This window comes from Lissotriton helveticus, chromosome 5_1 (genome assembly GCF_964261635.1).
Source record: "Lissotriton helveticus chromosome 5_1, aLisHel1.1, whole genome shotgun sequence".
Taxonomy (NCBI): Eukaryota; Metazoa; Chordata; class Amphibia; order Caudata; family Salamandridae; genus Lissotriton; species Lissotriton helveticus.
In genome coordinates this window covers 1240076143-1240092619 of record NC_136065.1, presented here as the reverse complement: position 1 = coordinate 1240092619, position 16477 = coordinate 1240076143, and the positions used below count along the sequence as shown (strand labels likewise).

Here is a 16477-nt window from a genome sequence, read left to right as displayed (position 1 = left end):
TTATCAATAAGATTAAGTTCTTTGTCATGAAGGTACTGTACACTTCATATTCTGAGGAACAGATTCAGGTTCACCGCTTAATAATTTCCAAATACACATAAAGGTTAACAAACCTTCCAGAGCTCCGTCATCGCTTAAGTTTGTTGCAAATTCCATTGGCCTCGAGTTGCAGGCGACCCGAAGAAACCTTCAACCTGCAAGAGTCAAAAGCACAAAGGTAAAAACGGCAGGTGACTGATCTCACTCAGCATTTTATGACCTGACGAGTGCGTATTGCAAACTCAGATGCTGCTCAAACACTTAACTTCACAACCCGGTAACTCATCACCTTCTGAGATGCCATTTTTGTCAGTGGTGGAGAGGTGCAAAAGGTCCCTAGTTCCCTCTGACAAACACATGTGAAGCAGGACCATTTTAAAAAGCATTGGTAAATGCATTAGATTTCCCCTATGTCATAAATAATACGCTGTTTTTTGTACCAAGCTGTAGCTTGCAGAGTAGTTCTACAATATAAATTAAGAGAGTCTGTTAAAGTGTTATGACTTGTTTATGTACAAAAAGGCTAAATATTGTGCTGTTACTAGTGGTATGGTGGGGGTAAGTAATAGCAACAATTTGAATCATGAAATGAAGGAGGGAAATAATAGTATTCATTGATATAATAGTTATATTATGTGTTTGGAGGAGTTCTAACAACTTTTGGCCCCTGTGCCACTGCACCTGCTGCACCATTAAAATCATGACCCTATTGGCTGTAAGGTAACTGCACTTGTGACAGCCTGTTTAGTAGTAAAATATTGCAAAATTCGGTGTTTAGAGGCGTTCTCAGAGATTTAGCCCCTGGTGCCTGCAAGGTAACAGGACGTGTGACTGCGTATTTAGTAGTAACATATAGCAATTTTAGGTGTTTAGAGGAGTTCTGAAAACTTTCGGGCCCGGTGCCAGTGCACCTGCTGCACAATTCAAGTCATGACCCTGTTGTCTCCAAGGTAACTGCACTTATGACTGTATGTTTATTTGTAAAATATAGCAATAATCGGTGTTTAGTGGGGTGCCTGTAGCTTTTGGTCTTGGTGCTGCTGCACCTCCTGCACCATTCAAATCATGACCCTATTGCCTGGAAGATAAATGCACTTGTGGCTGTCTTGTTTAGTATTAAAATTTCCCAATAATCTGGGTTTAATGGGGTCTTCAGAGCTTTTGGGTCAAATGCCACTGCACCTGCTGCACCATTCAAATCAAGTCCTTTTTAACTGCAAGGTAACTGCAATTGTGACTGCCTGTTTAGTAGTCAAATATAGCAATATTGTGTGTTTAAAGGAGTTTTGACAACTTTTGGGCCCAATGTTACTGCGCCTGCTGCACCATTCAAATCATGACCCTGTTATCTGCAAGGTAACTGCACTTGTGGTTATCTGTTTAGGAAAAAAATATAGCAATATTAGGTGCTTAGTGGAGTGCCTTGAGGTTGTGGTCCCGGTGCCACTGCACCTGCTGCACCATGAAATCATGACCCTGTTATCTGAAAGGTAACTGCACTTGTGACTACCTGCTTAGTCTAAAATGTTAGCAATAATCTGGGCTTAGTGGTGTCCCTAGAGCTTTTGGTCCCAGTGCCACTGCACCTGCAGCACCATTCAAACCAAGTCCCTTTTAACTGCAAGATAACTGCAATTGTGACTGTATGTTTAGCAGTCCAATATAGAAATATTATGTGTGTAGAGGAGTTCTGATAGCTTGTGGGCCCGGTGCTACTGCAAGTGCTAATCCATTCAAATCATGACCCTTCTTGCCTGCAAGGAAACTGCGCTTGTGGCTGCTTGTTTAGTAGTAAAATGTAGCATTTTCTATATTAACTTTATTTTTAATGTGCAATGTTTACTAATGCATTTAGAATTTGATTATAATGACTAAATAAAATAAGTTGAAAATAATCAATCTGATCATGCCTATGAAGTGCAAAGAAAGGTACTGAGGCATGAATAAGAAATTACACAAATGTTCTAAGGCTAAAGCATCTGCTTTACATAACCTAAGTAATAACAAGCATTTACAATGCAACGGTCTTGCCTTTGCAAAGTTAGAGCTATTGGCATTGTAAATGCCAAACTTTTTATTTATGTGTTGGTTTTGAAAACAGATAAATAAATGGCATTGTCATTTACAATGCCAATAGCTTAATCTCTCACAAATGCGAGACCGATTGCATTTTCAATGCAATAGGTCGCGTATTTACACGAGTTTGAGCTATTGACATTGCAAATAGCAATGCGTTTTATTTATGTTTCAAAAACCAAAACATATATAAAAGGTCTCACACTGCTGTCTCTCTCACACACACTGTTGTTTCTCACACACTGCTGTCTTTCTTACACACAATGCTGTCTCTCACACTGCTGTCTCTCATACACACTGCTGTCTCACACTGCAAGGTGTGGGTTGTGGGTTTCCAGCTCATATCACACACACACACACACACACAGAGCCACAGCCACACACACACACACAGCCACACACACACACAGAGCCACACACAGAGCCACACACACACAGAGCCACACACACACAGACACACACACACAGACAGACACTGTTAGAACCGGGGTCTCTAGTTGGCAGGGGTATGCACACTAGTCCAAGTAGGGACCACCGCTTCCGACCTGGTAGCCTGGCACAGAGCAGCAAAGGCGTAACTTCAGAGGCAATGTGTAAAGTATTTGTGCAACACGCAACAACAAGGACGCAGTAAAAACACTCACAAAAGAAACACCACACCAATTTTATATAAAAATAAGAATCTCTTTATCTAAAAACCATGCAGGGTCCAAAAGCAGGTAAATCCAGCTCCAGGCCAGATCAATAATACAATAAGTCCAGTTTCCAAACAAGATCCACAATCAGGCAAATCCAGTGACGTGTAAAGAGATTAAGGTTGTCCTCATCTGGAAATTGCGCAGTGTTCAAAACTAATAAGACTCTCCAGGTAGAATTCCCAGGTATCAGTCAAATGTCTTGGGGACAGTTGTCCCTCAGGTGTAAAACATTAGGGCCAGAACAAGTCCCCCAGCACAGGCGGTGATGCGCCCAGTTCGAAGGGTAAAGACTGCCAGTCCCTTCCACCTTGATTGTCTCGGTGGACGGATGTGTTGGACTATGGGGGGGCAAAAGGATGCGCAGTTAATGGGCCCCGATACGGGCGTGTCACCAGGAGCGGGGCTCACAGTCACCAGAATGTCCCATTCGTTCGCTTGCAGAAGGGCACAATCAATCCCCTTATCGGTTTGCCCAGTCCCCGGCTCACAAAGAGGTAGTTACTGGTCAGCCGCTACCGGCGGTACTTTTAAAATGCCCCCAAAGCCAGTCACATTCACCTGAGAGACTCACCGGGACGGCGGGGATCCGCTTGCAAGGCGATCCTCTCGGCCGATGCTCCCTGTTGCTGGACAACTGCTCGGCTGGAGCCAATCCGTGCGCGGCTCTCCTGGTGACGCTGCAGACTCTGGGCGGCTGGGACCAATCGCAGCGCGGCCCTCTGATGACGCTGAGGGAATCATTGAGAGCCGGGGCCAATCCCAGCCCGGCACGGCGGTGACGTCAGCGGCCTCACCGGCGGTGGTCCCGGGGGTCTGTTTCAAAGGCAGCCAGTGGGAAGAAGCAGGCAACAGCTTCCCGAGGCTCCCGGGGATGCAGAAGTGATTCTGGTGCACTTTACCTCGGGCCCACGGTGGTGAAGTGGGGGCCAATTTTTTAAGGCACGGTTCACAACAGTCCCAGCGCCTTCTCTTCACCGCGCTCGGGTTAGAGGCACACAGCGCGTCTTGACTGCAGCGCTTCTCAGCGCATTCCTGTCCCGGGTGGCGGCGGTGATTTCCCACAGCGCTCCTTCTGGCATAGAGCTCCACAGTGCCTTCGGGTCCCAAGGTGGACTTAGCCCCATGCACCCCGCGCAGTAACGTTGTTAATCCTCAAGTCCTTCTTTGGCCAAGCGGGCCTTCAAGGGAGGTGCAGTTCCAGGCGGTCAGTGATGCAGAAGCAGTCCTGGAGGCAACGTGGTTGTCTCAGTGCCACAGGGGTAGTTTTACCAGCTCGGTAATCCCGATGAGGCAGTACAAAAGCGCTGGGGCAGTTTGAAGGATGTTGGTGTCCCCAAAGAAAAAGGCTGGTTTCATGTATGTTGTGGAGACACTCTGGAGGTGTTTCTTCAGTCTCCTCGTGCAGGGCAGGATCAACAGGCAGTGAGACAGCTCAGTAGGTGGGGCAGCAGTTCCTTGGAGCAGTCAGCCTCCTTCAGTCTGGCAATCCTTCCTGGCGCAGCAGTCCTTACTCCAGCAGGGATTCTTCTTAGTCCAGGGTGTAACAAAGAAGTGAGGCCAGGACCCTCCCTTATATATCTTTCAGTCTAAGGGCTAGAAAGTGGTAGAAGTCTCTGAAAGGGTCTGGGGGGCAGGGGCTTCTGGAAGAGTCCAGGGAGTTCTGGTATGTTCCCTGCCTTCCCTGACCTAGCTGTCACAGTGACGAGAGACAGGCCGTTAAGGCTACAGTGGGCAGCCCATCACAGCTCGTCCCAGGGAAGAAGGTGTGAATCACCACTCCCACCTCCCAACCCAGGCAGGCTATCAGTATGCAGAGGGGAGGGGGAGTCTGCAGCCTAATCTAAGTGTAGGCAGGAAAAGGTACCCTTTATAAAAGTGGGATCCCTAGCGTAGTAATGGCCAAACCCTATATATCATTGGAAAGGGTTCCCCGCCCCGAGTCAACAAGACCAAACATGATAGACTTATTAGGTCCCTGTCAGAAGTTATTCCATAAGGGGAGGTTCCCAATGTTAGCCTATGGAGGATTAAACCTTACTGCGGTAGCAGTGGCTTGTGGCAGATATGCCAGCCTCACAAGGTTTTAGGGAAGAGCACCTGCACCTCAGCACTGTTTAGCAGTGGTGAGGCGCCCAGAGTCCTAAGTCCAACAAAAGGTAAGGTAAAAATGGGAGGCAAAAAGGGCAAAAATGTAGGGGAGACCACCCTAAGGCTGACAGGTCTAACAGACACATACATAGACACACACACACACACTTCAGTGATCTGTCAAAAGCGTGGTTTGCAGCACCCACCTTATCTCTCAAGGGAGCCAAGCCCAGTACCGGCAGTGTGCAGTGACCCTGTCAAAACAGGTCTGTGCTCTCAAAGGGGACAAAGCCACTCACTTCTAGTAGGTCTCATCAGATGACCATTTTCTAAATTACATCTTTACGTGCCTGAGATTTACGGTTAGGCAGCCTTATCTCACAATATTCCAGAATTAAACTCTGGGGTGGAAGAGTCAACGCCTATCATAAACTGTGCCGCTGCAATCATATTGGAAGGAAGGGTAAGCCACAAAAAGCAAAGCATAGGATATTTACTAAAAAAAAAAATACTAAAATTATACACCCCGCGACGCACCTTTCCATCAGTTTCTGAAAATGAAAAAGCATTTATCTACATAAAATTAAAGAAAAGTTAGAAGGTCGAACCAAGACCCTTTATGCAACTATGTAAAAATCCTATGAGCACGAAACGTGAAAACAGCAAGGAAGAGCCACTAAAAGCCACGTAGAGCGGAACGGCGCTGCTCACGTTTCACTGAGTACAATCCACGATACACTTTTCGTGTGCAGTCCCAAATCGAAGTTTGCAAGGGGTTTCCGGGTTGCAGTGCACACTCCGAGAGTCCCACTCCCCAAAACTTTCAGCAGAGGCAGACGATGCCTGTCGCAGTCTGTAAACACCAACCCCACTAGTGACAGGAAAAAAGTAAAATGCACACTCAGAATCCCCCTCAGAGACTGTCAATCCAAAATTCACACAAAATGCTCCTCGCAGATCACCAATCCAAAATCGTCCTACTGCCAGTCTATTAGCGACTCTAAACCACTTGGTATGCAAACAGGCTTCTCCGAGGGTGCCTGCTCTACACTAGGGTCAGGGGGGCACAAACAAATACACAAGTGCCCAGATCGGCCTGCACTCACCGATTCGTTCTTGGCACTCCTGCGGCTGGGACAGAATGGAGATAGAAGTCTGGCCCATCTCCGCAACAAAGTTTCCCGGCAGCTCCCAGGCTCATGGTGTGGTTCTGCCGGACTCCGAGTCGGGCAGCCCTTCCGGCACCACCATTTCCCGAGAGTGGGAGGTGCGGGTCTGGTCCCCCTCGCCTAGCGCTGGGTTTGAAATTCGGGGGTGGCTGTGGCGGCTCCTCCCCTCTTCCCTCCTGTAGGCGCAACAGGCAGTTCCTGCTCGGGTCTGCTGCCGCTACATGCCTGTGCGCCTCTGCTGGGTCAGAGGGCGGGAGAGGATGGGCGGGAGGGTGGCAGCGGCAGACCCTAATCGCGCACAGGAAGCCTGGCTCTGGTCGCAAATGTTAGTAAAAGAGCTGGCGCCGCCCCGGAGTCCGGGGGAAAGGGCGGGGGAGCCTTCCCTTTTCACTTGCATTACATTGCGTCAAGCTTTTTGAAACTCTGCCTCTTAAGGCCCTGTGCAAATGGGAGTCTCATTCACAATTTTTACATGAAAAATCTGAAATCTATTGGTACAGAGTGCCCCATATCAGCGCCGCAATTCTGTACAGAGTATAAAGTTGCAGTTTAGTACACAGCGACAGCAGTTTGTTGTTTCGCAGTCCGTTCCTTAACTCTGGAACCATTTGTTTAGACGGGAGTAGAAATTTTAAAAAATGTGTTCCCCCACCACTGTTTGTGTGATTTTCACTCTTCACTGAGCACTTTCTACTTCTACCCACACTCAGAATCACTTTATGCTTCTTTCAGAGCCGTCTCACTTGGACGGGCTCTGCCTGACTTACTGCTGTGGTAAAAGGTTCATTATTCTTCTTTATGGGGCCATCTGTTTCGCCCCATAAAGAAGATAAGAAAACTTTTACCACAGCAATAAGTCAAGTAAGCTAGTCTGAAAAAGACGGGGGTTAAAGAGAAAGAAGTACGTCACTGGGACCTCTTTTCCAATGGCTGGCCACCGTTCGTGATGCCAGCCTATGGAAAAGAGGGGCGGGGCTTAACCTCGCTAGTGAAACTCACTCTAAGTCATTAAGTCTCGCCAGCTCGACTGCGCGTGTGCGCAGTCTTAGGCTAGCCGAGACCTAAAAAGTGATTGGTGGAGCACTTGAACTAATCTCTGCTTCTTACCTCAGAGAGGTAACAGTCATGCGCAAATCAGCCCTGGTCCTGCGAACAGGCACAGTGTCCCAGAGCTGCTAGGCCAGGGACCCTCTGAACAGGAACGCAAGCACCCCCAGAGGTCCAGGACTCGTTAGACTCTGCCAGTGGGGCATTGCTTCCATCCTACGGCACAGCATGCATGGCACCCACATCTGGACATACCCATCGCAATTAGGGCGTCGCATGGAGCAAATGATGGGTGGAATGCTTGAATTATTCTCAGCCACTGTCAATTTACTCTCTTTCCAGGCAGTCTTTACATCACTCAATGTGATGCCCTCGAGGACACATCTTAAGAGTTTTTCAACATTGAAAAGTCTGCAGTTAGCAAAACTGCGGCTTTTCGAGAGCGAATCACAAATTTCCACTGTATCGAAATAACAGTGTGAACCACAAATATTTTTTGCAACTCACAATATCAACAATGCAGTTCCTTGTTAATGTCCAGGGCGTAAATGGGCAGCAGTGGCAAGGCATTGAAAGGTTGTTTAATGGACATTCCCTCGGCAGCCATTTGCACAATAAATGCTTTCCACGAGGGAGGAGTTTCAGCTGTCAGAGTGAAAGCTTTGGACATCTGGGGGCGGAAACAGGACCCCTCCCATGTCCCTTTAACAACTTGCCACCTTTGTCATTGTGAAAGCTGCTCTTCCTGCGAACAATAGACGTAATATTGGCAGTTTACAAATGCAGAGGTGGCAGTCTGCTGTCTCGCGTTGACATCACCTCTACCTTGACAGCTAGTGCCAAGAACTCGCAGAAGGCACTGTACCTCGTGAATATTGATGAGGCGTGCTTCCTTGGCACACCGCCTTCCTGCCATGTGCCATTTCGGATGGGTAGACTGGCACAGGGCATAGAATAGGCCAGGCTCCACCACAAATGTTGTTCAAATGCGGGCTGACCGAGGGTGCAGCCAGGGCCATGCGCTTTAACGCCTGGGTCTCCCTCCTGGGTTTTAGCGCACGGCGCGTGCATTAATGTGAAACGCTCGCGCCGCTGCCCTGCTCGGGCGCACGTGCAGCACGTGCACAGTGATGGGAGCCAGCTGGTGCCGCTCCAACGCCTGCCTGCCACTGTCACTGTCACAACCATTTGCAGCCTACATAAACATTTGTTCCTGCCCCCGCTTTGCAATTTACAGTGCGTTTAGCACGTCCCCCACCCCTCTCCCCCTTCCGCCTGCTCGGAGAGGATGAACGCTGAATTTTAAAACTCGGAGGGTTTTGAAAAGGTGTGAATATTATGGCAGTTCTGTTCCCGTTTAAAATTGTATCAACATTTCACGCCTGCTGATTGCCATTTTAGAAAAAAACCATGTTATATTCTTGGCGCCCTTCACTCAAAGTGGGTGAACATTCCAGTTTTTCTTGGCACCAGTGTTTCCTTCCTTTAGCGTGAATATTCGTCCTGCAGTGGACACGCGCTTGCATGACAATATTTGTTCAGTAGCAAAGTGTGAGTGTGAGCTTTTGCAGTCAATATTATTGTGTATAGACCTTCACCCACCTTGCCAAGAGAGAAGAAGTGGCGAAACAAAGGGAGGCCAGGTTTAGACGTGGGGCGCCAGATTCGAATCCCGGCGTCGGCTCCACACGCTGTGATTGTGGACAAATTACTTGATCTCTCCGTGTCTACAAATGTTTTACAAGAAAAAAAACAAATCTGACCTCGTGTTACGTGATCTGGGACTCTTAAAGCGCTCCAATGCCTGTTCTAAATGTACCAACAAACAAGTAAGCATTCCTACACCCTCGTGCGAGAGACTGGAGGGAGACGGGCACCATCTTTGTAATCATCTAGAAGCGACAGAGAACAGAGAGCTTGTAAAACGTAGACTGAATTTGCACGTCCTTGCCTTGTGTACTCATAACATTTACAAATAACATACAACGCTATTGAGGAAACGTTTTGCCTTACCGTCACGATCATGCCGCTTCTTTAATACTTAAATAAGCATTGGGTAGGCTCACGCCTAAACAGCTGACACGCGGGCAGCAGGAATCTGTAAGCCCCGGCCTTTTCACACTGGGGGCGTGTTTTTATTTCTCCCCTCTTCTCCGTTGGCTGGAGGAGAGGAGAGAAAGAAACGAAAAAAACACGCCCCTCAACCCAAAAAGGACGGGGCTTACAGCGAAAAGAGAAAGTCACAGAGACCTCTTCTCCAATGGCTGGCCGCCGTTTAGGAGGCTAGCCAATGGAGATGAGGGGCGGGGTTTACCCTCGCTACTCTGAGACATTAAGTCTCGCTGGCGAGACTGTGCATGTGCGCAGCCTACGCCAGTCTCGACCTAAAAAGCAAGCATACCAGCATACTGCTAGAAGCTGTCCTCCTTTTCTGTGGGCAGAGATTTTATCATGCTCCAGAAGCAGGAAATAAGAAGGAGAGGTTCATCGATTGCTCTGACGATGAAAAATCTGGCAACTCAATTGATGGGTCCGACTCTGACTCCGTTCCTGAAAGTAATCAGGGCAAAGCGGGCTTCCCTCGATTACCTATGGCAGCGTGGCTATACGGGGAAGAGACTCCAAAGACCTGGACAGCACACAGGTTAAAGCTTATAGAACAATGTTCTCGCTCCCGCCTTATACATCTATGGCTCAAATAAGACTGGAATTTGGCCTCCAAAAGCAAGATCTAGCCAGGAAAGGGGCATACATCATTTGCTTGCACAAACTCAGAAGCGCCTCCTCAGATACACTAAACTCTCTGCTATGGCAAGATATACAAAGCAGGGATGCTTCTGAGGCAAGAACTTATCTTCAAGCAGCATTGAAAGCCACCAAACTCTCAGAGGTCTGGGACACACAACTTGGCCATAGCACTTTCAAAAAACTAGTCTGGAAAAATGTCAAATCACTCTCCTTACCTGAGGATAAGGCACTATTTTCAAAAAGATCGCATGCATGGATGAACCTAAACTCTTACAAATCATCAACATCACAAACATACTTCAATCAGGGTTATCCGAAAGCCACAAAATATGAACTTCTTAAAATACAGACTAGGGATTTTGCCAAGTACAGAGCATCAACCGCCATGGCTCAGGAAAGACAGGAAAGAAACCTGCACGCTATGCAACTTAAAGAATGGTGACATCCTTCATGTAATCTGCTCATGTGCAGAACTGCAACAAGCACACCAACTGCTCCTTAAAGACCAATTCAAGCAAAAAGCGATCAGCACTAGAAGGCAAGCGGTGCTCGCCTGCCTTAATACGTCAAACACTAAACTAAACTGCAGACTGGTGAAATTTTTGGGAACGGCCGAGCAAAGAGCGCTAAGTCAGTCGAAACTGGGGGACAACACTACAGACTCATGTTGTTAAGCAACCGGTCATCAGCATCCAAAGGGCACATCTAGTGCACATGTCCGTCCAGCACCAGAGGGTCATTCTTGAGAAACGCAAAAATGCTAGGGGCAAAAACAGCACATGAGCGAACATGATGGGAACAATCCGAAATATGAGGACCTGTACTGCTTACCACTCAGTGTAATAAGTGTGCTGAATAGTCTCATTGAGTTACTTCTGTGTATATTTCCTAATTGTATGATCTATTTTAATGGTTTTAAATAATGATGTTTTAAGAATTTTGTAATACGCACTGCAAAGGTTTTAATTAACTATGCATAATAAACTAAACTTCAAACTTCAAACTTGACAGTGAATGGGGCTTTAGTAGAAGTATCGTAAATGTGTGCATTCAGGGGAAGTTAACAAAAAAAGGTCCACACAAAAACGAATGAAAACAGTAATTTTCAGATGGAACTGATAGGAGCCACCTTTTAAGATAAATTAGTAAAAGAGATTTCACAAGCACTGCGGAAGTGATCTGCAGGCAAAACCTAAAAATGAACATGTTAACATGTCTGGGTCAGTAGAAATAAAGAGCAAAACCATGCAATGCACCACTCAATCAGCAACATCTATGCATCAACCACTATACCAAAAGTAAGAATATTATGATTTCTAACCTAAGCAACAAGTCTCACCCTCACAGTGCTCCAAAACTAAGGCAGCGAGCAGTTATCTAATATGTTACATTACTGTAGAACAGGAAAATCAGCGGACATCTATGTGTGTAATATAAATATAAAATATCGACGGGAACCCTAAATGTTCTAGACTGCATTTCAGGATTAATAAATTGCTCCAGAGAGAATTTAAGCATTTGTACCCTTTTCACTGACAGTACCACCTAAAAGCAAGGTACTTTTCACTATGTGGTGAGAAAACACCCAGAGCATTCTTGGAACTGTAAATAATCCTGATTCACACTGCGGATGAACCAATGGAATAAAGTACCACATGCCTATAAATAGATGACACGTCCTCTCCCAGATCTCTGACCAATTCTGCTTTTCTTTTGAAAGACACATTTTCATTCCCATCCACCAGATTCATTATTTCTCAGACTTTCTTCTGTGCTGTTCGAGTTAACCTTGAACAAAGATTAGTAGGATTATACAACTCCACATCACAAGGGCAGCTGTTTTCAAGTCCTAGGCCTTCATTTACCACATTTTGCTATTGTGACAAATGTAACCTTGGTTAGCTCATTTGAACATGTTGGACTGCCACACATGAAAACAATGATCTTTCACAGGTAAGCCCAGGACTGGACTCAAAGTGCCCTCGCGGTGTGGTTTGATATGATAACCCTAGCAGTAACCTACGCTTGATTCTCCAGGAGTCTTTAAACTGGGAGTGCATGTCTAAAATAGGCTACACTCACCAGGCAAATGAAACTAGTGACTGGAATAGTATATGACGGATTGCAAAACTGTACTCAATACTCCACAGTATTCTTTATAAAGGGTGTCAGTCTTCATATCACAATATGCTAAGGAGGACTATGCTCAGGACCCTACTAAAGCTCAAGCTCCTTTCAATATATCCAAGCTTTGACATCCAGCATGCTATATCAGAGTCTGAGAATGCCATCAGTATATAGTGTTGACTTAAGCACATATGACAAAGTGTGACACCTGCAGCTCATGGACTCCAATCCCAATGAGACAGCTCACTTGGTTAAGTTTCTGCGGCATATCTGTGCTCTATCACAGATCGCAGTTTCCATTTCTGTGCAGTAAGATAGTGTTGACAGCATATTCCATATGCTATAGAGAGTGAAACAGAGAGATAAATGTTGTCCCTTTTGACTAAGCTCAATCTACATCGCTGTGTGGAAACATTTTTTAGTGCCCAATAAATCTGTGACAACTACCTTTCTAAAGCTTTAGCGGCTTTATCAGTGCCACATAATAAGCATAACTTCCAGCAATGCCCCTTTCGGCCTTACCACTTCCTTTTTTCTTTTTTTTACTCCTCATCTCACCGTGTCAAGTCTTTGTGGAACATTTACAGCCATACTCTCTCACTGTGCGCTACCAAGCTGACCACGCTTTACTTGGGTCACCAGACCTCCTCCCCCTTAGTATCGGGGACATGGTGTAATCATTGGAGTGACCGGATCATTCTTAAGTTTCTACCCCACCTCATTAGAGGGTGCCAGATGTTAGACAACTTCTCCTCTGCCCTTTCGTATTCCAGCCGAGCCATACTGAATGATGCTTTTAGCCAGTCCTCACTGCTCAGGGGAAGGCGATCTTTCCATCTTTTACATATTTCCCTCCTTGCCAACAGTATCAAATATAGGAGAAGCCCTTTTTCCTGACATGTAGCTTGCTGGTAGAAGCGTTCATCATCTCCAAAAATAGCGAGTGAGGAGTTTACTTTAATTGTGGTACTGAAAAGTCCCGACAAAACCTGTCCTATCTCCTTCCAGTATTGATCCAGCTCTTTGCAATTAATAAACATGTGGATGTCATTACCCATCAGTTCCTGACATCTTGGGCATTTTGGTGGGGGAATAGGGGCAAATTTCCCGATTTTATAGGGGGTGTAGTAAAGCCTATTAATCACAAAAAAGTGATTCTTCTTCAGACAGGCAGGCTTTATATATTTATATAAGAGCTTCAAAGATAGTTCAAGCATGTCCTCTGCCTGCAATGCCAATACAGTGTTGTTCCAAATCCCCTCTGCCGGTGGTATCCCCATGTCTTCTCCCTCTACTAAATGTTTATACCATATTGAGATTTCTTTTGGTATCAATGTGGGGGATTGGCTAAGCCTTTCAACTACCTCGTTGCTCCCCATCTCCTCCCATTCAGCTGTATGCCAGGACACTAATTGGAGATATTTGAACCTTGATAGATCGTTCCCTACCTTTGCCCTCAGATATTCCCATGGGTGTAGCCCCTCCTCATCCATTAACTCATTCCACCTCAAAATTCCGGCTTTTTTTTTTATGGGCATGGCCAGAACATCATTTAGACAGTCGGGGGTGCCAGGCGAGTCCCAGATTGGAGAAGAAGCTGAAAAGTATCCAATCCCACAGACTACCCTTACTCTGTATCATACCTCCAAAGCTGTTTTTAATATCTTCAGGCGGACCCTTTTGAAGTATTTTGGAGAGCCAAACTTATACATAAATTCATTACCACTTCCAGAGATGTCACTTCCAATGTCATCCCAAAGGTCAAAGTTTGTGCCTTACAACTCAAACCCCTCTGTAGTGTCGTGAGACAATTTGCGCTGGGACCCTTGGAGTTCTCCACAGGGGAATTACATAACTTGCTGCGAGGTGCTAAGGTGTGGTTAATAACATTTATGACATAATCAGAGTGCACTGTGTGATCGCATGCTGAGGAATAAAGATGTCTGTTGCACAGCTCCATGTGTGAAGTATTAATTTGCATGCCCCCAGGCTGGGGAGGATGCAACAACTGGCAACGTGCCCCGAAGAAACAAGACGGCTCTCCCTGATAGTTTGCAATGACACCGCAGACTGCTTGTGCATGCCACATGCGCCTAAATAGATGAGAAGCAGTTCAAAGTTGGTGTGTGTGGAGTGCAAGCCAATGCCCCGTCACGCCATAACAGAGAGCGATTATCCATGCAATGCAAACGCTAAAGGCAGTGATAACCAGGTACATGACCTCAAATCGAGCGCAATGACCCAGGCCCTGTTGAGAGGCCGATGCATACACAGTGATAAGTGGCATCCGGTGCAACAAAAGCCATCGGAATACTCAATAGCTGCAGAAGGGAGCACGAAGTACAATGCATTTGTGTTTCTGAAACCACCACCACCATTCGACACCGCCAAGAAGCAGAATATTGGCGTCAGGTGGCCTGCGTGGAACGAAACGTTCAATGAGTTCATAGATGCCGTAGAAAAAGTAGATGATAAAAGAATTATTAAATATTTAAACAACCTTGCTGGTGACAGAGTAAAAAGTGCTGAAGAAAATCTCGCAGACTGATGCAATATTGTGCCATCAGATCAAAGAAGCACTGGGAACCGAGTCCAATCCGATGTCGAATGTTGACCATAGAAGGCACATTTTCAAACAAATGAGACAGCAAGTTGGTGAAACGATGGATGAATTTGTTGAGAGAATTGTTGTGCTTATCAAACACTGTAAGCTTAGTGAATTTATTGAAGAAGTAGCCGTGTGCCTCAGAGCCATCGATGGCTGTCCTTCAGACTCTTTCAGAAAATGCATTTCGAGAGATACACTCACATTTGAGAAAGGACTAATACCTGCAAGGGCCGATAAAAAAGCAGATCGACAAGCTTCTGATATGGAAGCTGGAACAGTGAAAAATTACTCAGCCTTAGTCATGAAAAGCAAGCACAAGGTAGATGCATGCAACTCAACATCTCTAAACAAAAAGTAGCGTTTCCAATGTGGGTTTTCATTTCTCCTTGAAGGCAACTGTCCAGCCGCAGAACAGACGTGCAAAGGTTGCTGGAAAGAAAATCACTTGATGACGGTTTGCAAAGCGAATGAGAAACCAAATGTCTCATCGAGAAGAGAAAATGGACGCCAGAAGGTTCCAGAAGCATTCTCGCCATGCCCTCAAGGCCAAAAAAGCTACATTATTCACAACAAATAGAAACCAAAGTCAACCTTCGTCAAGTTCATCCTACAATAGCTCATCAACCTCATTATCAAACGCCAGTGAAGAAAATAGATGTGCGATGATGGTATCAACCAAGGAACGACAAGCACATGTGGGTTTGGTTGCTTGCAAAGAAGAACAAAAGACAAAGGGAAAACACCAAACGAAACAACCAAATTTATTTGGACACTGCCCCAACATTACATCAAAGATCAACGGTCGCCCCATATCCTTTATCACAGACAATGGTGCATTCATTAACATCTTGCGATACGAAAAGTTCGATAGCCTGTCTCCTGTGCCACTCCACAACCTGTCAAACACAAAGGTATATACGTGGGCTGCTTCTTGAACATTGCAGAGTCAAGGGTCATTAACAGCGACAATGCGACATAAAGCAGTATCAGTGCAAGCGCCAATTCACATTCTTCAAGGAACTTCTTCCAGTGTATGCCTACTTAGTTTTAGCCGCTGTTACTGAAATGGGACTAATATCTCTCAATTACAACCTCCACACTCAATCTGAAATTGCGAGTCAGTTTTCACCGTTGTTTCATGGCTAAAGGAGGATCAAGCCAATGTGACTTCATTTTAATGAGGACAAATGCCTTGTTTACCAGTAGAGCGGCAAAGTTGCTTTTCACTTGAAAGAAGCCGTTGAGAAAGAACTAGAAACACTGTTGGAAGCAGGACATCATTAAGAGCTCCACCAGTCCTATGCCATGGATTTTGCCCATAGTGGCGGTGCCACAAAAGGACAGTGGAAGTGCAGTGTGCCTCTGTGTTGATATGCGCCAGGCCATCAAAGCAATCAAGAGTGAAAAACATCCTGGTCCTCACACACTGACATCATGCAACTGAACAGTATCAGAGTCTTCTACCGTCTTGACCTGAAGAAGGGATCCCATCAACTCGAGTTGGAAGAGAACTGCAGGTACAGCACTACTTTTTTGACTCATTTTTGTTTGTTCAGATATAAAAGGTTGAGGTTTGGAGTGCCGTCAGCTGCAAAAAAAAACATCAGGATGCAATACATCAAATAAATGAACCTGTCACGCATGCCTTTAATTACAGTGATGACATATTGGTATTTGGAGCAAGGCAAAAGAAGCATGACAAGGCTCGTACACAAGTGTACTAGTTATTTGCAGATGCAGGTCTCACTCTAAATGCAGCAACGTGTGAGTTTCACATGACCAAACCTATATTATTTAGGCACATATTCTCTGGTGGGGGAATAACTACTGACCCAGATAAAGTGCAAACACTGTCAGCTACTTACCCGCTCACAAGA

At 45.9% G+C, this 16477-nt stretch overlaps 1 protein-coding gene across 3 annotated transcripts in view; it reads right to left on the bottom strand.

Annotated features, from left to right (window-relative positions):
• The window catches only part of LOC144753560 (uncharacterized), a 516183-nt gene that overhangs the window by 473156 nt on the left and 26550 nt on the right, over positions 1–16477 (bottom strand). For 2 of the 3 annotated variants that reach the window (XM_078641209.1, XM_078641210.1), the window contains exon 2: positions 114–194. The exons of the other annotated variant lie outside the window; for it this stretch is intronic. In XM_078641209.1, the coding sequence (XP_078497335.1) occupies positions 114–131 (18 nt within the window). In that variant the 5' untranslated portion in view covers positions 132–194. The remainder of the gene's footprint in view (positions 1–113; positions 195–16477) is intronic. 3 annotated transcript variants of the gene reach the window in all.